Source organism: Mytilus trossulus, unplaced genomic scaffold (assembly GCF_036588685.1).
Source record: "Mytilus trossulus isolate FHL-02 unplaced genomic scaffold, PNRI_Mtr1.1.1.hap1 h1tg000233l__unscaffolded, whole genome shotgun sequence".
Taxonomy (NCBI): Eukaryota; Metazoa; Mollusca; class Bivalvia; order Mytilida; family Mytilidae; genus Mytilus; species Mytilus trossulus.
This window is the reverse complement of record NW_026963314.1, coordinates 2372804-2397658: the sequence shown is the minus strand read 5'-3', so window position 1 is coordinate 2397658 and position 24855 is coordinate 2372804. Positions and strand designations below refer to the sequence as shown.

The following is a 24855-nucleotide window of genomic DNA, read 5'->3' as shown; positions in this document are numbered from 1 at the left end:
TATGTTATGAACTAAGTTTATCATACAGTAAAAAAATGTCAATTTAAATATCGCGTCCACTGTTTTGTACATTGGTCATTATCAAAACAAGTGCAAATTTCGACGAGGTAATATTGTGAAAAATGATTTCATTGTTTAAAACATTTAATCTTTAGTATGGTAGCAACGATATTCAGAAATATGCAATGGGAAAAAAGACGAGTTCCTTCAATTTTAACAATTTTAGGTCATCCTTTGATAGCATCGTGGCAATGGTGTAACCTATTCAAAACATACATTTAGGTACTAGATATAATTACCAAACAACTGTTCCAATTTGTTGTTTAGGTTTAAATTACGACGTGTGACATTATTCATATAGCTGTGCATTCTATTCAAACAGAAATTTCAGAATACATTGTCGTAAGAAAAATGGCTGTCTTAATTATGCATTGCTGTTGTAAACACTAAGAAATACACTTTAACTGAATATATGTAAAGCATGTATAAAATTAAATGATAACAATATACCTAATCCTTCGTAAACGACCTAACAACACTTTTATTTATGAAAAAAAATCAAAAAATGTCGCATTTCTATATAGCAACACCACTGACCCTTCAGTAACTCTAATGACACAAAAAGCATCACCATTGACATCACATTTCAAATTTTACTTTTAAGTTTTGAACACAAAATCAAGAACACCGAGCAAAAGAAAAAGATGAAAAAAATACATCTTCGACTAAAAAATCTCAAATTATATAGCATAACATCCATTACTGAAAATGTCAATAGTGTTTACTAAATAGTGTCATTGGTGTTACCACCATACATCAGTTTGTGAAATTTGATTTTTCGTAAAACACAGTAAAAGATTAATTGACTTTTATTTGGCGTTAATGTTGGCTTTTTAATCATTTCGAGGGCATCTGTAGAAGCCGGTTCTCGTTCAGAGACGTATCGGATTCAAAGGAAGCTGTACTATAATGTATTTTCTTCAACAGTTAGTTCTATTAAATAGTACTGTTTGGATGCTATCATCGACAACTACTCGCATCGTCTCTAATTCAATACAGAATACACAAAACAAAACCGCCATTTTTATTGACATGAATTAAAGATAAACATTGAATAAATACTCGTGATTTTTTAAATATTGTATTGTTCCTATTGATACATTGTACATGCATCAATATGCCTTGATTACTTTATGAAGGAAATCAGAAAATGTCATTGAAACCATTCATTTTCATATAACCTCAATACTTGGATTTCATCGGTGGCTTTTCTCCTCGACGACCACGATGTGTAGCTCTCATGGCATTTTTCATTTTTGACCATCTATTTGGTCGTCTTCTCCTGGATGATATTGCAGCAGAAGTTATTTGTCGCTTTGCATGACAAATCATTGCCAAGGCAACACATGCGACAATTAGTGCCATGCCTAGTAAGACAAATCCTACGATTTCTATCGCAGTATAACAAGACAGACCTACAATCAAATTAAAGTAAATATTAAAATTCGACCACAACTTAGATCGAAGTAAATTTCTTTTTCAAGCTAAATTTTAACACATTAACAATAAAATCAATAAGCATACATTATGCTTTTTGGTTCATACATTGTACCCTACTTGTTCTGAGAAGTGAAGCTGTTGTAGATATTAGGAAATGAAAGTTGTATTAATCATAAAAACAATCAATGAATTAGTAAAACGGACGGATATTCTTATAAGTCATGGAAAACTGATAATCGGCTATCGCGGGAATTCAACTTTAGGAGCATTCAATCATCTCTATTAGTACCTTGGTTAGTGGTGTTACTGTTCAGCATAAAATCAACAAGAACAAAAATCAGTTGATCAGTCAGATCAGCATATACCGGTATAAATAAACAATTTACCTGAACAACTTGACACTGTAGCACAGGTCTCAGCGTAAAACTTTGTCGCTTTTTTATCTACAAAAATACCAAGCATAATCATTTATATAAAACTTCAAATATTGTTGTACCTATCCTGATTTTCCGAATAACAGTGTATGTTTTAAATTATAATAAATTTTATATTTATTTGAAATATGTGCGCGTATAGAGAGAAAAAAGATCTGATTTATCCCAGAACAAACTTTGATGACACTCATTTCAGGCTTGTCCCCCCCCCCCCTATTTCTAGGCTACCTGAGTAAGTTTCAAGACAGATAACAGGATATTTCAAAGTAAAATATATTTTTCAGCTAACACTCCCTCACTATCTCACAAGTTTTTTTTTTTTTTTTTTACGTAAAAACTATGGGTTTTTTTTAAAGGTAAGGTTAACACTTGAATGATATTACTTACAAATTTCTTTTTTTTAATAATAAACATACATTGATAACTGGCTGGTGTGTTACAGATCAAATCAGACGGCAGTTTTACAGAGTTTTCACTAGAATACGTTAGGACGTCTAAATTTGAACAGAAACAGTCATAAGCAAGTCCACCTAAATCAATGGACGACAGACTTTTCACACTTGTGAAGAGGTTACTTTCCAATGACGTAATAGAATTGTCGACCAGAGATATATAATTAAGCTGAGTTGTCAGACTAAACGCTGAAGCATCGATAGATGTAACCCCAGCTTTCACTAATTGTATTGTTCGTATCGAAGTTTGTCCGTCGAACACACCTGCTGGTATTGTAGTGGGTGTAATCGAACAATCCTTTATAATAAGTTCTCCCCTCGGTTCAGCAACAGCAAGTGGTTCAATCGTAACAGATGTTAAAAAGTCTGCCGAATAAGACGCTATGGAACCGTGTTCAAATATCAATGAGTTCAGACTTCCGAAAGGTCCTAGCATGCCATTTGATAGGGAAACTATGTTACAATAAGAAAACTTAACTTCCTGTAGATAACTCATGTCGGTGAAAGTACTCGTTGTAAGAGTTATCGACCCTGACGTAGTACAGACTAGTTCGAGGTAAGCTGGGTAATTTCTGTCGAACGAACCAGAGGTAAAACTTGAGAATCCCGAAAATGCACTTCCACTGGCTGGCAAGTTTCCGTTTAAATTCGTGATCTTTAGTCTTTGTGGAAGTGGACTTGAAAACGCTGAGTAAGTCAAAGGTTCCGAATAGCTTCCAAATACACAAGTATATATCCCTGTTGATGAGTAGGCGCTGTCATAACTACAACCGGTCGGAGATGTTCCATTTATTGTCTCAAACAATAAAATAAAGTAGATTGCAAACGGAAAAATCTTACAATGCTTAAACATTTTAGACAACATAGATATAATAAAACATAACATATAGAATCTGTGATTGTAATGTAAACTTATGGGTTTAATCCCTTTTATCCAATCTGCAATTTACTGCACTATAAATGCGATTAAACAAAACAAATAAATTACGGATTAAGTAAACACGCCCTTTATGTATTTGGTTTTAAAATTCATTTAAATTTTTGATTCATGTTTACCATCAGATGCACGCTTACCTTAAAGACATTTAAAATTCAAAACGGCATGCTAAATAAAAGCAACAGAAGTATACCGCTGTTCGAAACTCATAAATCGATAGAGAGAAAAACCAAATCCGGGTTACAAACAAACAGTTTCAATAAACTAATGATAACAGTTCCAGTAGTTAATGTTTTTATAAAAGAAATTTCTCACAAAAGAATCTTTTATAAATTGATGAATACAAAGAGTTTTCAAACTGGATGTCTTTAACTGAGTCGGCAATCCAACAACTTAACACAAATAAAATAAGGAATCTCTAATAGCTGTTTATTTCCGTGAGTTTAGAAAAGACACTAATAAGTTTGAAGATGTTTGTTACTTTTATTTCAAAATAACAAACTGTTAAATACACTCATCATAGATACCAGGATGAAAATAAATAAAACAAAAAAAAGAGAAAAAAATCAGGATCCTCTGGCCTTTGTTAGTCTTGTAGGTATATATCTTAATTTTAGTTCATTTATTTATTTTGGAGTTTTGTATATGACGTCCATTTTCACTGAACTAGTTTACGTTTGTATTTTAAGCTGAGGAACACTACCGGGTGCGGGATGTTTCTTGGTTTTTTTCAAGACCCATTGGTGGCCTTCGGCTATTATCTGCTCTATGGTTTGGTTGTCTCTTTGACTTATTTCCCGTTTCCATTCTCGGTTTTATTAAATTAAATGCCAATTTTACAAATGTTTTGCCTCACAATTAGGTTAAGCTTAAGCGTCGAGCTTGTTCCAACTATAATAATAATTTAAATATAACTGGGAAGACTGAGTATTCTGGGAGAGCAAGCATTAGGAGATTTTAAAAAAGCATATTTGAATAGATCTTAGTTTAAAATATGAAATACTTGTGGGTAGACAAATTCAATGTTAGCAAAAAGTAAAATCACAAAAATACTGAACTCAGAGGAAAATCAATTAGGAAAGTCCATAATCACATGGCAAAATCAAATAACAAAACGCATCAAAAACGAATGGACAAGAACTGTCATATTCCTGACTTGGTACAGGCATTTTCAAATGTAGAAAATGGTGGATTAAACCTGGTTCTATAGCGCTAACCCTCTCACTTTAATAATTGTCTCATCAAATTCCGTTATATTTACATGATGCGTTAAATAACTGTTTATTATATTGACTCATCCACATAATACCACACAATGTCCACATAAAAGACAAATGTAAAATGGTGAGAGCAGCACAGGCCTAACACTGGTACATGTAACGAGTCAGTATTCTTGGACCTCAATACAACAATTTAATTTGGTTAATTATTAGTAATTACAAAATTAAATTTAGTTTATAGATAGTTTATTGTACATGGACTGGTTTTAACAGAAACATTCTAAAAGAAGAAAAAAGTCTGCACTTTACAAACAACACGGCTTTATTAGATGACAATACGGATACTAAAAACCCAGTTAAATAAACATAGGCACTTTCATTTTTTCACAAACCCGCGTGTGTTCTAGTATTAACTAAAAGTATTGTTTAGAGATTTGCCAACACTATCAATATGAATTGATCAAAATATAACAATGTACGATTTTTTGTCAGAACATTGTCATGCACTTTATATTTCACATAATTATGTACTTTAACATTTAACTAGCTACAATCTATCAACACCTATATTTTAGCATTGCACAATGTCATATTTTCCTGATGCTTTTTTTCCGTTCTGTCCGAAAAAATATTTCAATGGCAATGATTAAAAAGATGTTTCTTGAAATAATACACATCTGAAAATAAGCTGTTAAAGTGGAGAAATTAGCCTTATAAAATTTTCATATATTTTTGTCCCCTTTATTGACACCAGTGATTTTCTCTGACTGTTAATGACGCTTTTACACTAAATCCATTGGATTTTTTATGTGTACTGATTGATATTTGATTGTTATTGGCTTTGGACTCTATATTTCTGTCAGTTACCGGTACTGCGAATACTCTCCAGATATGTACTTAATGACATGTTTTGTTGTTACGGAAGGCGGTTGATATATAACCTGTATCGCCCTGCCTGTGTATTTGTTTGGTGTTTTTCTTTGTATCGATCTAATGAGATAAACATTTTTCAACTGATTTTTTTTTTATATTTTTGTTCTGTTGCAACACTGGTCCAAATTGTCGGACGGTTGAGTGCTTACAAAGATGTTTAACCCTGTCACATTCTGAGTGTTATTCAGTGGTTGTTGCTGTTATTTTATGTCTGTCATATTTGTTTTTCGTAGTTTGTTATGTTTTAAATTAGACCGTTAGTACATTTATTTTCAACTGAATTGTTTTGTATTTTTCATGTCGCGACTTTTTATAGCCGGCTACAATGTATTTGCTGTGGGTGTTTTTCATTGTTTGAAATTGCTTTACATTAAATATAAACAAAAACCTAAATATGTGAATACGCAAAGAAAGAAACATTGCTTGACAAAAGGTCACATAAGAAGAAACATTTTCCTTTTTATCTCGGTTAGTGACGATATAAGCATCTTAGACATATATGAAGGGCCTATATGGGAGTCTTGTCAAATCAGAATCATAAATATTTCGCGAAGCCGATACACCTAATGTGTTACTTCATGAAGACACCAAACTACATTAATTCCCCGAGGGTATCACTTACTAGCCCAGTAGTCAGCATAAATTCTCATTGATATTGCCATATTTTATAAATTAACTGTTTAGTATAAAACATTCGAATTTTTGAAATAATAAGAGTAGGTGCATTTCTTTCTTACAAAATTGTGTGGCGTTTTTTGTTATTTTCTAAACGCTACAAAAATAGAAGCAAAAACATCAATTAATCAGTGTTTATTGACCTTGTTTGAACTTTCAATAATGCATGCATATGTTGTTGGTAAACAGACTTTTTTTACAAACGTAGAAAAAAATACATCGTTAAATCAGGTTGAAGTTAGAAATGTAGCGTTTGTACTTACAAACAATAAACGACAAACAAAACTCTAGCGAGTGCAATGTTGTTAAAGTGTACGTAAACTTTGCAAACGTATGTTAGACACAAATCAGCAGAACATGTGCGCGCTTAGCCGCTTGCGTCATTTGTGTAAGAAAAAATGCACTCTAATGTTTTTCTACTTCAGGAATAGATTACCTTTCGGAATTTGGTTCTCAATGCTCTTCAATTTTGTATTTTATTTGGCTTTTTTATATATTTTTTTTTGAATTCAAGCGTCACTGATGAGTCGTTTGTAGATGAAACGTGCGTCTGGTGTAAATACCAAATTTAATCCGGTATATATGATGAATTTTTTATACAGAAGTTTAAAATTTAACGAATAATACACGGTGTTCTTTTAAGATTATGGGTACTGACGTTATTAATTGTCCTAAATGCAATATCGTGAATTATATTATTCTTTTATTTGTCCGTATGAATTACTGTTAATCTACTGTTTAGTCTCTTTTTTAGACATCCATTAGACGAGACTATTTACTTATTTATCACTCATTTTGTTATTGTTCTCACAATTTTTGTATTCTTGACTTTCAGTTTTGCTTACATGTATGTAGTTTTTCTATATGCCATTTTGTGTTTCTTTGATGACGGTATGGGCTTTGCTCATTGTTGAAGGTCGTACGGTTACCTATTATTGTAAATGTTTGTGTCATTTTGGTCTTTTGTGGATAGTTGTCTCATTGGCAATAATACCACATCTTCTTTTTTATATGTATGACGTGGCTCTGTACGTATACATCCCGTCTTAATGATTGTTTTATTGTTCTATGATACTTTTTGTATTCTGCTTATGTACTTTGTCTATTAGTTTTTGTAGGTCTTTGTTACATATTGGTTTGTTTTTATAGTGATTAAGATAACAACACAATATTGGGTGATGTACCCCTATGTGTGACCTTTCACCTGTTATGTACTAGTGATCATACAATAAATTATAGTATATCTATGTTGGATATCAAGCAACGAATAACTATATGCCTTCTTAATCAGGATCGTTTGAATCTGCATTAAAAAACATTGATTATAAAAACGTTTTCTATAAAACATTTTATTAAATGTGTTTTAATGACGTAAAGAAGATTCCAAGCATCTATTTGTTAAGCAGTTGTATACAGTGTATATGTTTATACATCAATTAAGGACAGGCAAACTCAGACATCTATTGGTTTATCAATATTTGTTACACCCAACCATCTACTTGTGACGATCTCAATGGTGGTTTTTGACCAGATGCTCCGCCCTTCTTCAGTGCATTTTGTACACGTGCCCAGGAGCTATTTCTCTTTTTCTCTAGATTTTCTTTGGCAATGACCAGTTTCCTTCTGACATAACATATGATAACAAGTGCTACTATAGCTATTACCATGGTAACAGCTAGGATACAATAACTGACAATCTCGATAATAGTCATACATATCGTTGGACCAAGGGTTATACCTGAAATATAAAAGTATGTTGATTGATGTTTTTTATTTATTTTGATTAACCACCGTGAGGTTGTATTCCACTTTGTATTTATGGGAAAAAATATATGGTCTGATTGCAAACAAATGTCAACAAATTTATAAAGCAATTTGACCAACGTGAACAAATGCATTTTTTTTAAACAGAAGATGGTTTATGGTTTAAATTCGTGTTTAAATCGATCTGAGATCAACCTTGGTATGTTGTTGGTGTTCTGGTTGTCTACGTGAAGTTCTCATGTAGAGTTGTGTAGAATTTTGTAGGGCCTTTTTTTTTTTTTTTTTTTCTAGCTACGAGTTCGTTGGTTATTTCTTCGTCTTATGAAATTGGATTATTTCTTTTGTATATTCAAACGTCCTATACTCACCTGGTAAATCTCCACACGCGTTTGCAGTGTCACACATCTCATCATAATACTTAGAAGCTTTCTTGTCTGAATAAAAATATAGCCTTGTCAATTATTAAGGAATCACAAAACTTATTTACTAAATTGGCAATGAGTTAAGCACTTTTTTTGTGGCAATGTAACCAGTATTAAATATATTAAAGCCAACGGTAGCGGCCGTATTACCTTGCAGTAAGGTGATAGTTTTTATTTTGTTCCGTTTTGGAGGCATCACTTTGACTTTCAGATGAAGTACAGCAATAAAAGCTGTGTGGCAGTTTTCAACATTTATATGCCCCGAACTTCCGAATAATAAGGCATTAATTTATACTAAAATTATGTACTACATATCACATTATTTACGTATGTGCCTGTCCCAAGTCAAGAGCCTGTAATTCAGTGGTTGTCGGTTTTTTATGTGTTACTTGGTACATATTTGTTTTTCGTTCATTTTTTTTTATATAAATGAGGCCGTTAGTTTTCTCGTTTGAAATGTTTTACATTGTCTTATCGAGGCCTTTTATAGCTGACTAGTCGGTATGGGCTTTGCTCATTGTTGAAGGCCGTACGGTGAGCTATAGTTATTAATGTCTGTGTCATTTTGGTCTCTTGTGAACAGTTGTCTCATTGGCAATCATACCAAATCTTTTTTATATATACCCCTCCTTTCACTTTGGGTCTTGTGGGTTGTGAAACAGAAGCATTTACAAGTGCAACCTACATGATCAAACTATTATATTGTATATCAATACGATTGTCATAACAAATACGTACTCTGATATTCAGCAGGTGTGCCGCAAATGATTCCTGATGGTAAGGCTATACCATTCATTGTGGCATGAGTGAGGATCCATAAGTTTTCGCACGTGCATTCAAACGGGATACCATCTAGATCAAGGGAAGATAACCCCTCTAGTGCGCTAATCAAAGCAGTTTCTATCTTTATTATCCCAACATTGTTAGCAAGTGACAAAGACGTCAAAGCTGTATTCAGACCGAACAGCGCATCATCAACCGAAGTCAGTCCGATGTTGTCGAATCTAATTGATTTAACAGCAGTCAGTCCATCAAGCATACCGACCGGAATTTGATTACCGGAAACCACAGTGTTCTTTATGACAAATTCGCCGGTCGGGACTGGAACGTCCAATTTTTCTATAGATAAACCCGTAAGAATATTAGTTGCTAGTGTGTTGACTGAACCTCCTTCAATCCACAGAGAATCGAGTGTGACTAAGTTTGAGAAAACACTCGAAGGAAGCGACTGAATATCACAGTTACTTATTTTCAGTTCCTGTAGATAGCTCATGCTCGAAAATAAAGCTTGCGAAATTGTCAGTGTTCCTCCAGAACTACAAATAACCTGTAAGCTTGCAGCATAATCAAGATCTATCAAATTAGCAGCAAACGATGAAAAGCCTGAGAAAGTATTTGTTGGTAAAGTGCCGCTTACAGCATTGATAATTATACGCTGTGGATACGGATCAGTGAACGCAGTAAAGGTAAGTGGTGCTGTGTAACTGCCGAATGTACACGTATAGATACCTGTTGATGAATCTGTACTGTCGTATGTACATCCGGTAGGCTGTGCACTATACACATATCCGATGTACGTTGTCCATAAGTACACAAACACTTCTACAATTTTCATCTTGTTTTAATAAAGTTCAAATTTAATCACATACTATTCTGCAGCAGCATTCAGACTATGATGGTCTACATTTTAACGAAAACAATCACATTTCTTATTACAGCTGGGTCACAAAATTATGTTGAACTTTTAGTTCCAAATTTTTTCGATTTAATCTTTTGATCGTTATAAATGTTATCAACTGTAACTAATATGTATTACAGGTTCAAATATTGGTATATATCAAAATATGGATTAGAACTTAATAAGATCTAACAAAAATAAATATTAAATCATTTAGAGACTAACCTAAAGATGGCCTACATTCAAAGCTAGAAAAGCTTAACAAATAGTAATAGGATTATATATAAGTAAGATAAAATAATAAAGTGTTAAAGGTATTATTAATTATTAAGAAACATATCAAAATATGATTGAGTTAAAGATAGTTACACTTGCTAGTGTGTCTCATTAGGGTTGAAGCTTGACGCGGAATTGGACAATATTTTTGTAAGTGTGATATTTGAAATGTGCTTGTGTGTAAAAAAAAAGTAAGGCGGGACGCGTGAAATTACAAGCGTTATAATTATAAAATTGATAAGCGGGATACGGGAATCTGACAAAACAGTAAGCGGATTCAGGGATCACACCCTTCTAATATTACTGGAGGACAAATTAAACCTCAAAAATACTAATTTTATAGATACTGATACAACGACAAATGTTCTTTACATTTTTTTGCATTGCAGAATTTTATCTAGAAATACTAACGTGGAAAGCCTTCAATAAAACAGTATTTCTAAAATAGTATTTCAAATTTCAAATTATATTATTTAACAAACATCGCCAGAATTTTTTCTCATCAATGATCATTGTGAAAAGAAATTTCAATACATTTTGTACAGAAATATGAGTAGAATACAAAAAAAATAAGTTTCAGACTGACTCCCGCTCATTTAACAAATTGCCCTTTATTGACGACTTTTACCTGTGTTTTTTTTTTTGCCTATATCTGAAAAACTATTATAGATAGACGAAACGTAAATAGGCAAAACTGATCAGCAAGACAAGATCTAAACATTATATATTTTTTATAGATAAACAACCCGTCATATCACCCCTTGTATATAAATTAATGTATAGAAGACTAGATCTGATCTACAAGTAAGTCAAATTTAACAGAAATTGTTATAACTTTACTGCAGACACTTTAAAAAACAATGATCAGCAATGCAAGATCAACAAAACCAAGAGGGCATTTTGAAATGTTGGCGAATGCACATTGTTGACGATGAAGGTATACATAGGTGAGCTTCGTTAACCAAAGCTATTTAGAGCCTTTAGATATCTCGACCTGTCGATACCTACAGTATATCTTCATATGATCGTATTTTTCTCTTACTGTTAATGATGCTTTTTTAACTCTAAATGCATTGGGTGTTGGATGTGTACTTAGAGATATTTCAGTCTTTCAAGGCTTATTTTTCATGCTTTTTTAATAGATGGTATAAGCTTTGAATTAGCTATCTCTCTATTAGTCAGTCCTCTCAGATCTGTACTTTGTATCTTTTTTGTTGTTGTTAGAATTCAATGCATACATTTCCTATCATGTCATGTCTGTTTTTTTATATTATAGATGTTTTTCGGCATTGTTTAAATCGGGGAAATTAAGACCTTTTCAACTGATGTTATAGTAGGTTCTTATTGTGTATAGCTACAACACTGCCATGGGTAATTAGGGAAGAAATGGCGCATTTTTAAAATGTCTAATCTCGCCACATTCGTTATGTGTCTGTTCAAAGTTAGGATCCAGCGGTTGTAATTGGTTTATACATGTATCTGTCATATCTGTCCACATTTGCATAGCTTCACATTGTTTTTCATGTCGGGGCCTTTTATAGCTGACTTTACAGAATGAGTTGTCTCATCGTGGAAGTCCTACGGTTACCCTTAATTGTTAACACCCACTTCGAACTTCGGTACTTGTCTCATTGGCATCGCATTACTTGTTTATATGGACTCCGATTGATAAGTGTGTGGCTGATACTTTGACATTAACAAATTTAGGTGAAAGACGGGTTCAGTAATTCATTGGTTATCGGTAATTAAATTCTGTAACTTTTATTCTGATTTTAATTTATTGTTCGTTTGTTTTTATACAGTACTGTATACACTGTTATGACGCGTAGTCATTAAAAACAGTTACTGTCTAGAATATAGAACTATACTGAGAAATGAAATTTGATATTGAAAAAGTACGGATTGATATAAACTAGAATTCTAAATCATGATACAACATTGACAATTTCACCTTTTAATAACCAATGGAAAAATTCATGAGTAAAAGTAATTTAATAATGAAACAAATAAAATGTTCAGCGTGTCCAATGGATAATCTCAAACGTCTTTGTCTTTTACATGTATCATTAGATACAAAGTTGATAATTAAGTCCATGCATTTGAATCTCTTTTCTCCCGTCTTCCTCCTTTCCTCTTCTCTTGCCTTTGGTTTCCCTTACTTCCATTGTCTTGCTTCGCTCTCAATGTACTGCGACGTAGATATATTACCAGTATAAGGGCAACGATACCAAATATCAGACACACAAATGTCACACAGTAACAGATCAACTGGAATAAACCAATGCAAGAGCCGCCGACTACTATTCCTATAAAACATAAACCAATACAAGATGTTAAGTCATACTTCATTGGTGGACTTTATGACAGCAAACACGTGTATACATACGTGTATGTAATCGAATTGATAAGCCACAAAAATTAATTCCTATAGAACACAGACAATAATTATCAAAAGTACCAGGATTACAATTTAGTACGCCAGACGCGCGTTTCGTGTACATAAGACTCATCGGTGACGTTCAAATCAAAATTTTTATAAAACCAAACAGTCAATTACAAGTTGAAGAGCATAGAGGATCCAAAATTCCAAAAGTTGTGCCAAATACGCCTAAAGTAATCTATGCCTGGGATAAGAAAATCCTTAGTTTTTCGAAAAATTCAAAGTTTTGTAAACAGGAAATTTATAAAAATGACCACATTATTGATATTCATGTCAACACCGAAGTGTTGACTACTGGGCTGGTGATACCCTCGGGGAGGAAACGTCAACCAGCAGTGGCATCGACCCAGTGGTGTTAATAGTTATCAAAAGTACCAGAATTATAATTTAGTACGCTAGACGCGCGTTTCGTCTACATAAGACTCATCTGGGACGCTCAAATCAAAATATTTATAAAAGCAAACAAGTACAAAGTTGAAGAGCATTATACCAAAAAGTTCTAATATCATAATATATGTTTAGTGAAATATGTGTTGGAACATAATTTTTCTGCAACTAATTGCATTCAGTCTCCAAATCGTTCCTGCAAATGTTAAATTTTGGTTCCGATTATCTACAGAATAACATGAACTCTATTTCTGGTCGATGCCACTGCTGGTTGACGTTTCGTCCCCGAGGGTATCACCAGCCCAGTAGTCAGCACTTCGGTGTTGACATGAATATCAATTATATGGTCATATTATAAATTTTCTGTTTATAAAACTTTGAATTTTTCGAAAAACTAAGGATTTTCTTACCCCAGGAGTAGATTACCTTAGCCGTATTTGGCAAAACTTTTTTGGAATTTTGGGTCATCAATGCTCTTCAACTTTGTATTTGTTTGGCTTTTTAACTATTTTGATCTGAGCGTCACTGATGAGTCTTATGTAGACGAAACGCGCGTCTGGCGTATAAAATTATAATCCTGGTACTTTTGATAACTATTTACTATCATACCAGAACGTTGGCATGGTTTCATGTAACAAGTAACATGATTTGCAATTAATCGTCTGCCTACTAATCAGTTAATTAAGGGATCTTCTTCTGAGTATTGGTGTCTTCCTGTGATTGTTCCTTTTAAAATTGTAACACGATGATGACTGATGTACCCATATTTTGACTTTTTTTTCTACATTTGAAAACACTGTACCGAGTCAGGAATATGACAGTTCTTGTCCATTCGTTTTTTATGCCTTTTGTTATTTGATTTAGCCATGTGATGAACTTTCCGAATTGATTTTCCTCTAAGTTCAGTATCTTTGTGATTTTACTTTTTACGATGACGAAAAATTAATACATTTTGATGTTGGTTTTGTCAAGTGCACGACGGATTAAGGTCATGGATAAATAGCTGTTTCCATTCTTTCTTTAAAAAAAAAAGAAATGAAACAAATAAATATATAGTAAAATCATTCGTGTAATAAAATAAATTTAGAGGGAAACAAGTTTTGTCACCATCACAAGTACCAAAAAATTAACATGTATACAGATGAAAATGATATATAAATAAAACGAAGTCTTACCCATTTCCCCTTTGCATGCATCAGTTGATGTTGCAAACGCCTGTGCCCAAACTGTTAAACTTTTATCTGGAAGTAGTAATCACACATCTTGAATATTTCATAACAATTGGTTTGTTTTGTTGTATTCTGAAGTACTGATTTTCTGATCAAGTACTGATTTTCTGATCAAGTACGGATTTTCTGATCAAGTACTGATTTTCTGATCAAGTACTGATTTTCTGATCAAGTACGGATTTTATGATCAAGTAGTGATTTTCTTCGAAGATCACTATTTTTGTTATTTTAGTATCATAATGACCTTGACTTCAATATTGATCTTGTTCACCAGAATTATACTGATTGATTAATTGTTGTTTGCTTAACGTTGACTGTTATACCCTTTGTTTGATAGATTTAAAAGACAAAAAGATTACTTTGAATTCGTTTTTCGAATATTGTTATGACATGACACACTCATTAACTTACGCTATTACGAATGACATAATACCACACAATACTAAATTCATTTGACAGAATCAAACTATTATACACTATGCACTTGATTACTTACACTTAGGCTAGAAATGACAGCTGCTTCAACAAAAGTGATGTTATTGGCTACAGTGTAATCATAATACAGAGTGATAGCTTACATTGTTCAGCAGCCGGAGTGAAACAAACAACTGCTTCATCAAAAGTGATGTTATTGGCTACAGTATAGTCATAATACCAAGAGATAATTTACATTGTTCAGCAGCTGGAGTGGACCAGACAGCTGCTCCGTCAAAAGTGATGTTATTGGCTACAGCGTAGTCATAATACCAAGTGATTACTTACATTGTTCAGCAGCTGGAGTGGACCAGACAGCTGCTCCGTCAAAAGTGATGTTATTGGCTACAGCGTAGTCATAATACCAAGTGATTACTTACATTGTTCAGCAGCTGGAGTGGACCAGACAGCTGCTCCGTCAAAAGTGATGTTATTGGCTACAGCGTAGTCATAATACCAAGTGATTACTTACATTGTTCAGCAGCTGGAGTTGAACAGACAGCTGCTCCGTCAAAAGTGATGTTGTTGGCTACAGCGTAGTCATAATACCAAGTGATTAGTACATTGTTCAGCAGCTGGAGTGGACCAGACAGCTGCTCCGTCAAAAATGATGTTATTGGCTACAGCGTAGTCATAATACCAAGTGATTACTTACATTGTTCAGCAGCTGGAGTGGAACAGACAGCTGCTCCGTCAAAGGTGATGTTGTTGGCTACAGTGTAATCATAATACCAAGTGGTACTAGTATCTGTACAATCCAAAGGAGCCCCGTGTAAATTGATATACAGTAACGCCAATGTTGTATCAAACATAGTACTCGGGAGTGTTGTGATCTGATTGTTAGCCAGAGACAGATATACGAGGGCTGTGTTACTGCTGAACCACGCAGCATCAACAGATGTCAGGCCTAGATTCTCCAAATATATGAATTTAATATTCGTCAGTGGATTAAAGAATGTCGAGGGAAATGTTCCTGGCGTTAGTACTACGTTCTTGATGCTCAATTCTCCTCTTGGACTTGCTGTTGTGGATATTGGTGTGATGTCGAGGCTTGTGAAGGTGCCAGCATCAATGGTTGAAAGTGTTCCGCCACTGATCGATACTTTGTTTGCCGTTCCAAGACTATTAAACATACTGGCAATCAAGGAAGTAGTACAATCTTTGATAAAAACCTCCTCAAAATACCCGAGATCACCGAACGTCCCTGTAGAAAACGTAAGTGAGCCTGTACATAGGAACTGAAGGGTAGCCGGGTAATCAGAGTTAACACCACTAAATGCGCTGAAACCGCTAAATGTTCCCGCGGAAACTGTACCACTGGCGCTGTAGATGGTTAGCCTCTGTGGCTCAGAATCTGTGAATCCAGCGAAACTGATAGATCCACCGATACTTGTCTTGTCGCACGTGTAATGAATGATAGAGCTATCGGAACTATCCCCTGTACATCCGGTAGGTGTTGCTGCATCACTATTGTAGATACAAAACATCAGAATGGTTAAAAGAAGTGCCATATTCCTTATTGTCTCTCTAATTTTCTTATTTTCTGTCCGCCATTTTTTCTCTCAAAATAACAACGATCTTAATTCCTAATCTTTGATCCTATAAAACTGGTTTATAATATATAGACATATAACGGTTGTACTTTAATATAGCATTTTACAATTAACAAAAATATATTTAATCTGGATTATTAAGAATGTTTATTCTTTAATCGTGACAAATTAGTATTTGCTCTATTTAAGAATAAACCCTGGTATGCACTAAAGTATTGTTTTATTGTTAGCTGCTCTACATCTACGTAGTGGCAAATATTACATGCTTATTGAAACAGTACGATCTAAAAACTTAGAAAGATCTATTGAAATAAAAAAAGTAAACAAACAAAAATAAATGATAATTCACCTCTAAATATACACATAGAAAAAAGTATTGCAACACCAAATTGAAATTCAAATTAAAAAAAAACACTTTTTATTTTTTTGTTAAATAAATTTTTGAAATAGAACTAGTTAAACATTATTTAAATAACAGCTGATTTTAATCAATAAATACCGACTCTATCAGTTCCTATCTGCACATGCAGCTACTGTACTCGTAAAGACTAAAACAGATGTTTTTATCCTTTTTGTTTTCAACACTTTATTAACCAAGTTTATTAGTTTATGTTATTGATACCTTGTAATTGGTCATCCGCAACTCATAACTTCAGCAAGTTGGCAGATATCAAGCATGAGGGAAGCAGGTACATTGTGTATGTCGCTGTGATAATTGCACGTATTGTTGGTCATCACCATTCCACTATAAGTCGTTTTGGGAATAAAAACCAGGCAAGAAACGATGTTAAAGACCTTCCTAGGTCAATGAGACCCGCTGTAACATCTGCTTGGGAAAATAATGCATAATGAAGGTTGGTCAGAAGGAAACCCATTGCAAACAATACGATCCTAAAAAGAGAATGATGACCATACAGGAGCCTTTAAACAAGAGCTGTTCGAGATCGGCTCATCGCTTCTGGTTATCGTGCGATAATACCATTTCGGAGACTTTTGCCTACGAACAAATGGAATTCGGTTTATCTTCCTTGGCCCAATTGTAGCCCGAATTTGAACCATATCGATCATATATGGGACACTTTTTGACGTAAATTGCATGAAAGGACACCTCAGTTCAAACAAGTCCTCAAATAAACAAAACCCTTCGTTAAGAATGGTTGCTGCTAGCTTAGCAACACATTAGTCGACTTATTTCAGGAATCAGAAGACGTTAAGATGAGGTTATCCATTTGAATGGAGGCTGCGCACAATGTACTAATTCTTTGGCGTATGGCGATCAACCATGATGTGAACAATCACCTAGAGATTAATTTTGAAATGTCTAACATTGTAAAGTTCGACTACAGTAAAAGTTGTAAAATGCATTTTTTTTTAACAAAAAACACTTCATTTTGTAAAAAAAAAAATTTGATTAGATAAAAAAAATAATTTCATACATGTTTTGTTCGTTTTAAAGCCAATGGGACTATATATATTTGTACCACTCATTAAAGGCTGATAACTGTGTTCTCGGAATAACTGATTATCACGATTCATATTTATGGATTTTAACGGGGAAAATATCTAAGAATGATGTGTAACCTGGAGACTTGATGCATATACACATATCTCTATATACTTTCAGGGTTTGTTCATTAATATAATCTCCTAAACATAATAAATATTAGACTTAATTACTTGTTTCCATAATTTAAAAACTTACTTACACTTATGGATTAAAGGATTAAGGCGATAATAAAAGATTAACATGTTTTTATATAGAAATGGTTCAATATTTACAGTATAGATCCGACACCAGCCAATTTTGGAAAATGGAGGTGCGAATGTAAAATTATTCCGAACACGAAATCAGAAAAATTTAAAATGTTGATGTTGTTCGTGGTATTGTTGTGTGGCGCTGTGATGGTGAAAGGCGCAGCACAATCTGGATGTACTTACGTTGATACAGATGGTTCAGCCCGAGGGGTATACGAATGTGATTATCTATCGGTTTCTCTTCCTTTGTCGTATTCATCCTTCTCTAGTCCGATCCCACAAAGGATGCAGATTTATAATGTTCATGGACAACTTCCTGCCAGTAACCCAACATCGACTTTTTCAGGTTTTTCTGGAATGGGAACACTTGATCCCGATTATCCAGCGTCTCTAGAAATACGCTGCTCCACAGGTGGCACCCTACTTTTATTCTCGGGAACATTTACCGGGATGTCGTACCTCCAGGAACTATCAATTATCAACTGTGTCATCAGCAGTGGGTTTACGTCATCAGCCTTCTCAGCCATAGGTTCACTCAATTACTTCTTGGTGTACGGTGGCTCATTGACCACTCTGGCTAATGACGCCTTTACCGGTCTCGATATACAGAAGCTAACCACCGTTCCAGATCCGAAAGGAGAACTAGCTATGATTGGTGTTACGTTACCTAGTACAACTTTACCACAAGGACTATTGTACTCACAGACTAATTTAGTTAGCGTAGTACTGGACAATCTCGGACTAACCGTCGTAAGGGCAGATGATTTTTCTCAGAATGTTTTACTAGAGAAGATTTCACTACAGTACAATGCATTTACCGAGATTTCCTCCACGATCTTCGATGGCCTTGACCTACTATTGAGTGTGAACTTGATGGGAACTGAATGGAATTGTTCGTGTGAAAATATCTGGATCGTCAATACGGCGAATGCAAGCGGATACGAGATAGAGACCGGATATACATGTACCACACCAGCGCTGTATGAAAGTAAATATAATTGTTTATAAAAAAAAAATGAAGATGTGGTATGATTGCAAATGAGACAACTCTCTACCAAACAACAACAATTTAACTGTATTTTGTAAATTAATTTGAATTGAATACTTTGTAAATAAATTTGAATTGAATAATATGTAAATTAATTTGAATTGAATAATTTGTAATAATCAAAGTAATTATATATATCAATTAGAAGATGTGGTATGATTGCCAATGAGAAGGTTCTCCATAAGAGATCAAATGACACAAGTATACATAGGTCACCGTATGGCCTTCGTAAATGAGAAAAAAACACATACCGCATAGTCAGCTATAAAAGACCCCGACATAACAATGTAAAACAATTCAAACGAGAAAATAACGACCTAATTCATGTACAAAAAAATGAACGAACAACAAATATGTAACACATACGTATGTGACCACTGAATTAAAGGCTCCTGACTAGGGCCAGCCACATACATACAGAATGTGGCGGGGTTAAACATGTTAGCGGGATCCCAAACCTTCCTTAACCTGGGACAGTCGTGTAACAGTACAACATAAGAACGAACTATAAAAATCAGTTAAGAAACTCATCAGAAGGATAAAAATACAAATACTACTAATACAAGTGGACGTGGCCGGGTACTTGTACATCCCAACAACAACAAAACACTAAGAACAGATCTGACAGTACTCGCAGTTACTGACAGCTAATTCAAAGCCACTAAAACTAATAAACAAGCATGCATCTAAGACTAAATATGTAACACTATATATGTTAATGTATATTGTTTTCTATTGACAGAAAGGACAGGAAAAGAATACTACATCAAAGAATGTGAAATCCCTGATCCCTGTATCACGGAGGGCAAAGGTAAAAGTCTTAATCTCTGATCCCTTATTACGATGGACAAACATAAAAGTCTTAATCCCTGATCCCTGTATCACGGAGGGCAAATATAAACGTCTTAATCCTGATCCGTGTATCACAGAGGGCAAAGATAAAAGTCTTAATCCTGATCCCTGTATCACGGAGGGCAAAGGTAAAAGTCATAATTCTTGATCCCTGTATCACAGAGGGCAAAGGTAAACGTCTTAATCCCTGATCCTTGTATCAGAGAGGGCACAATTAAGTCTTTATCCCTGATCATTGTATCACAGAGGGCAAAGGTAAAAGTCTTAATCCCTGATCCTTGTAATACAGAGGGCAAAGGTAAAAGTCTTAATCCCTGATTCCTTTCCACGGTGGGCAAAGGTAAACGTCTTTATCTCTGATCCTTGTATCACAGAGGGCAAAGGTAAAAGTCTTCATCCCTGATCCCTTTCCACGGTGGGCAAAGGTTAACTTCTTTATCTCTGATCCCTTATCACGGAGGGCAAATGTAAAAGTCTTAATCCCTGATCCCTTATCACGGAGGGCAAAGGTAAAAGTCTTACTCCCTGATCCCTTATCACGGAGGGCAAAGGTAAAAGTCTTAATCCCTGATCCCTTATCACGTAGGGCAAAGGTAAAAGTCATAATTCCTGATCCCTGTATCAGAGAGGGCAGGAAAAAGTAAAGACTTAAATCTCTTCATACAGTTATTTTTTGCACTTGTATCACGGAGGGCAAAGGTAAACATCAAAATCCCCGACTCTTGTATCACGTAAAAGTTTGAACCCCTATCTTTGCTCCACAGAGGACACAAGTAAAAGTTCAAATCCCCGAATTTTTGAACACGTAAGTAGATATAGGAAGATGTGGTGTGAGTGCCAATGAGACAACTCTCAATCCAAATAACAATTTAAAAAGTAAACCATTATAGGTTAAAGTACGGCCTTCAACACGGAGCCTTGGCTCACACCGAACAACAAGCCTTGGCTCACACCGAACAACAAGCTATAAAGGGCCCCAAAATTACTAGTGTAAAACCATTCAAACGGGAAAACCAAGGCATTGTTAAAACGTTGAACCCTTGTGCATCATATTCAAGGAGCAAACTTAAGGTAACTCTTAAAATCCCTGATCTTAGAATTACAGAAGGCGAAAAGATATACTTCGAGCCACTGCTCTAGGACGGCAGAGGTCAATATATTATAATCCCTGATCATAGTAATACGAAGGGCAAAACTAAGGAAGATTTAGTTATTAAGAAAAAGCTGACTTCCTTTCCTTTTTCTTCAAAGCAACATTCTGAATTTTGAACTTTTCAGGTGTTTCCATGGATTAATGTGTAGAAATATAACTTTCAAATTGTTCTTTCTTTTTAAGTAAGTGGTCATTGATTTTTTTAACATATATAAACGCCGTAAACTAGTATAGCCAAACATTGTTTCGTCTAAATCATATTATAAAATATGTAAAAAGTGCAAAGTATAACATCAATGAGATACTCAACTCACAATAAAAAAATAATTGAAAAACGAGGAGAGATGTTAAACTACAAGACTAAATCAACTTGTATATAGAAGAGCAAAGACCTCCACCTACAAACTTTATCACTGCTTTAATTTTATTCATGTCACAGTTTTCCCCCGATAAGATGTATTTAATGTCAATTAATCTAAATTGTGTATTGTAGGTTTCCGTTGGGGAGTGGAATGTTTTATTCTATACAATATTATAGCGTATGCAGTACTATTATTTACCTTAGTTATTGGAGCTTTAGCTTTAGCAATCGTATGCCATGTTAGACGAGATCTAATTACTGACAGAGAAAGACTGATGAAAAAGAGGAATATTGCATGGATGAAAGTTCAACAAGCTCTTCTACATGGAGGTGGGGGTGGTCAGAGACCCCCTGCATCGACGGCTCCGCCCATGCGAAAGGGATGGTAGCAGAGACATATGCGTAAGGAAGATAGCAGAGACCTAAGCTCCGCTCATGCGTAAGGGATGGTAGCAGAGACATTATAAAAACACTATATTATTCTCGTTGAATGTACACTATCTATTGTGACAGTTAAATGTAAATAAATCTTTGAAAATTGTCTTTAAACGTGCTCTGCCTACTTGTGTATGATCACAAACAAATATTGAAGATCTGTTGGTGACCTTCTGCTGTTGTGTTTTCTATGATCGGGTTGTTGTCTCTTTGACACATTTCCCATTTCCATTTTCAATTTTATTTTTACAAAAGTGGTTGTTCCAGTTATTGAATTATACTAGAAGTTCAGGCATACATTCAAGACGAGAAACACATTAATCCTGAGAAATTGTTAACATAAAGGTGGATTCTGCAAAGTGGGTAGAATGAAAGGAGGGGCATTTAAACTGCCTCTCGAAAAGGGAACCAGAATAGTACCCTTGTCAAACGGCCACCAGTAGTACTAATTGTTTCTTTAAAGGACCAAACACTAAGATTATTACATACACATACACTGATGAGATTCAGAAACTTTGAACTAGAAAATGTAAATTAACATTTGGTAAAGATAAATTTAATACAATGAACACTTTCCTTCTATTTGTTTGATTTATAAAGTGAAAAAAATGACCCTGGGTGCCATGATGATCTGTAGATGTATACATTTATAGATGTATTTAGGTTTTGTGTCGTTTTAATGTTGCGTAATTTATATGTTCTACTAGAAAACACCCGTGATATCGCGGGTCCGTGACTGAATTTATAAAGTATATAACTATTCGCAAGCCTTATTTCAGTAATATTATTGTCATCTGATAAAGTCATACTGATTATAAGATACACAGTTTTCTCTGCTTTCAAATCTTTCTGTTTGAACCCGTAGAACTGGAACTGTGATTAGTATTCGTATTGTTATCTTAGAAAAGCTTACTGATTAAAATACTACAATTGGTAACAATTTGACAATGGTTGATGGAATTTAGTAGTGTCAACCCTGTGATAATGACCCGTGTAATTAGCAGTAAATATACCGTTTGGTGGTGCGCCTGTCAGATGCGGAACGTACATACATCATGACACGCCCTTTGGTGGTGGTTAATAAACATGTAAAGTATAATGTATGAAATCATAATGGTTTTCTAGATATGGAGCGGACACAAAGTTAAAGTGTTACGGACGGACGGACGGACCAGACGGACGGACGGACAGACTGATCACTATAGGGCGACTCGACTAAAGTCGGGGCCCTAATAATTTAAAATTTAGAACTGCCAATCATAACTCTTACGACTTCGAGTTCATACTAAAATAACGGTCTGTTTAATGTACAAAACGAGAAACAACTGATGTATAGCAAACAAAGGTCAACCACTAAGTTATACGCTTCAGAACTGCGACAGGCACGTTCAATAAAAGGTTATATTAAACATGTTTTCTGGTGCCGATTTCCACTCACCCCTAGCCAATGGCAGTTCAAAATCAGGCTCTGCTCAAGAATATTCCATAGAGATATACCTCTGCAATAGACAGAAGCATAAGACAATTGACTGCGTATGCATGATTGTACCCCAACAAGAAATCTGACTATTTAAGCCTTCATTCAACATATCTTTATAATTGGTTATTATGTTGTACTGTTACACTGTTTCCAAGGGCTAGGGGAGAGCTGAAATCGGCACCAGAAAACATGTTTAACATAACCTCTTATTGAACGTGCATGTCGCAGTTTTGAATGTTGTAACTTAGTGGTTGACGTTTGTTGCTATATATCCGTCTGTTTTCGTTTTGTCACAACAAATTATAAAAATCAGTTGAAAAAAGCTGAAATCGTCAGATGGAAATATATCTAACAAAACACAGATAAGACGTGGACAGGTACTTGTACATCCCAACAACAAAAGACAGCAAGTACAGATCTCAGAGTCGTTGCATTTACTGAAAGCTATTAATTTAGGAAAAAAAAACAACATAAGCATAAGCAATCAAAGACAAAAAACATGGCATCGTGAAATTATTCGTTTGATCCGGAAACAATGATCAGAGCTTGTAGACAATGTTTTTTTGAGTCTTTATATTTTATATCACATTGTAATAACAAGATTTCTTGCTGGGTTACAATCATGATTTAAGGCTTCTGTCATTTGCAGATGCATTTACTCCAATTGAATATTCTTGAGCAGAGCCACCTTTGAACTGCCATTGACAGAGTAATGTGTTGTTAGGATACTGTCGTGTGCAAGGTCAATAAGCTGAGGTATTGTCTTATATAAGTAGTCCCCAATTCTTTGTCGATCTTAAGGTGTTTCAAAACTTTTTTCGGCTTTCTATTTGGCTCAAACATTGTTTTTCATTTGTTTCTACAAAATTCATTTCTTATCTTTTTAACGATGAAAAAAGTATTGCAACACCTTGATTTTTTAAAACTTGTAAAATCAGTCTCTTATATTGGATGTAATATGATAAAATATCTGTAAAATAATATTGAAACGTAATTGGCACAATAGAAGTATCCAAATTAAGATGTGCTTCAGACTATCGTTTTAAAGAATACAATATTTAAATATAGTTAGGCAACATTGAATCAATGATGGTCATTGACTTAGAAAAGTTATCGGGAATATCTGTGTTCTGTTTGAGGATTACACAGCTTGGAGCTTTGTGAAGAGTATAATATACACACACATGGAACATCAGAGTTTTTGAAGTTTATAGACGGGAGACGAAAGATCACGAGGATAGCTAACTTGACCCTTTGTGTCAGACCAGCTACAAATGTAAAATGATGGTTTGGATGATAATGAGGCAACTTTTTACCATGGACATATAATGTAACTAATATTTAACATTTCACTGATGAATGATTCAGACGATTCTCCTTGGTCGTATTAACATGTA

General features: G+C 34.4%; 4 protein-coding genes across 4 annotated transcripts; 1 reads left to right on the top strand and 3 right to left on the bottom strand.

Moving 5' to 3' along the window:
* Nucleotides 1-1242: 1242 nt before the first annotated feature.
* On the bottom strand, nucleotides 1243-3239 carry LOC134701183 (uncharacterized). Its single transcript, XM_063562321.1, has 3 exons — nucleotides 2351-3239; nucleotides 1887-1943; nucleotides 1243-1475 (listed from the first exon to the last, which is right to left on the bottom strand). The coding sequence occupies exons 1-3, from the start codon at nucleotides 3237-3239 to the stop codon at nucleotides 1243-1245; spliced, it is 1179 nt and encodes a 392-aa protein (XP_063418391.1).
* A 4265-nt stretch (nucleotides 3240-7504) lies between these two features.
* LOC134701198 (SLIT and NTRK-like protein 4) lies at nucleotides 7505-10120 on the bottom strand. Its single transcript, XM_063562335.1, has 3 exons — nucleotides 9076-10120; nucleotides 8284-8349; nucleotides 7505-7889 (listed from the first exon to the last, which is right to left on the bottom strand). The coding sequence occupies exons 1-3, from the start codon at nucleotides 9950-9952 to the stop codon at nucleotides 7633-7635; spliced, it is 1200 nt and encodes a 399-aa protein (XP_063418405.1). The 5' UTR covers nucleotides 9953-10120; the 3' UTR covers nucleotides 7505-7632.
* A 2109-nt stretch (nucleotides 10121-12229) lies between these two features.
* LOC134701206 (uncharacterized) lies at nucleotides 12230-16442 on the bottom strand. The gene is made up of 3 exons (XM_063562343.1): nucleotides 15477-16442; nucleotides 14294-14359; nucleotides 12230-12597 (listed from the first exon to the last, which is right to left on the bottom strand). The coding sequence occupies exons 1-3, from the start codon at nucleotides 16330-16332 to the stop codon at nucleotides 12377-12379; spliced, it is 1143 nt and encodes a 380-aa protein (XP_063418413.1). The 5' UTR covers nucleotides 16333-16442; the 3' UTR covers nucleotides 12230-12376.
* A 1765-nt stretch (nucleotides 16443-18207) lies between these two features.
* LOC134701201 (uncharacterized) lies at nucleotides 18208-21939 on the top strand. The gene is made up of 3 exons (XM_063562338.1): nucleotides 18208-19117; nucleotides 19920-19988; nucleotides 21676-21939. Exons 1-3 carry the CDS (start codon nucleotides 18238-18240, stop codon nucleotides 21930-21932), a joined length of 1206 nt encoding a protein of 401 aa, XP_063418408.1. The 5' UTR covers nucleotides 18208-18237; the 3' UTR covers nucleotides 21933-21939.
* The last annotated feature ends 2916 nt before the right edge of the window (nucleotides 21940-24855 follow it).

Excerpts from the sequence above, each read along its gene's own strand:
- LOC134701183 (XM_063562321.1), bottom strand. The coding sequence starts at position 3,239 with ATGTTTAAGCATTGTAAGATTTTTCCGTTTGCAATCTACTTTATTTTA. Across the intron at positions 1,944-2,350 it reads CACACCAGCCAGTTATCAAT|ATAAAAAAGCGACAAAGTTT; the intron begins GTATGTTTATTA and ends GTATTTTTGTAG. Across the intron at positions 1,476-1,886 it reads TACAGTGTCAAGTTGTTCAG|GTCTGTCTTGTTATACTGCG; the intron begins GTAAATTGTTTA and ends ATTTGATTGTAG.
- LOC134701198 (XM_063562335.1), bottom strand. The coding sequence starts at position 9,952 with ATGAAAATTGTAGAAGTGTTTGTGTACTTATGGACAACGTACATCGGA. Across the intron at positions 8,350-9,075 it reads CACACCTGCTGAATATCAGA|ACAAGAAAGCTTCTAAGTAT; the intron begins GTACGTATTTGT and ends ATTTTTATTCAG. Across the intron at positions 7,890-8,283 it reads CGCGTGTGGAGATTTACCAG|GTATAACCCTTGGTCCAACG; the intron begins GTGAGTATAGGA and ends TTTATATTTCAG.
- LOC134701206 (XM_063562343.1), bottom strand. The coding sequence starts at position 16,332 with ATGGCACTTCTTTTAACCATTCTGATGTTTTGTATCTACAATAGTGAT. Across the intron at positions 14,360-15,476 it reads CACTCCAGCTGCTGAACAAT|ATAAAAGTTTAACAGTTTGG; the intron begins GTAAGTAATCAC and ends TACTACTTCCAG. Across the intron at positions 12,598-14,293 it reads TGCATGCAAAGGGGAAATGG|GAATAGTAGTCGGCGGCTCT; the intron begins GTAAGACTTCGT and ends TATGTTTTATAG.
- LOC134701201 (XM_063562338.1), top strand. The coding sequence starts at position 18,238 with ATGTTGATGTTGTTCGTGGTATTGTTGTGTGGCGCTGTGATGGTGAAA. Across the intron at positions 19,118-19,919 it reads CACACCAGCGCTGTATGAAA|AAAGGACAGGAAAAGAATAC; the intron begins GTAAATATAATT and ends TTCTATTGACAG. Across the intron at positions 19,989-21,675 it reads CTGTATCACGGAGGGCAAAG|GTTTCCGTTGGGGAGTGGAA; the intron begins GTAAAAGTCTTA and ends TGTGTATTGTAG.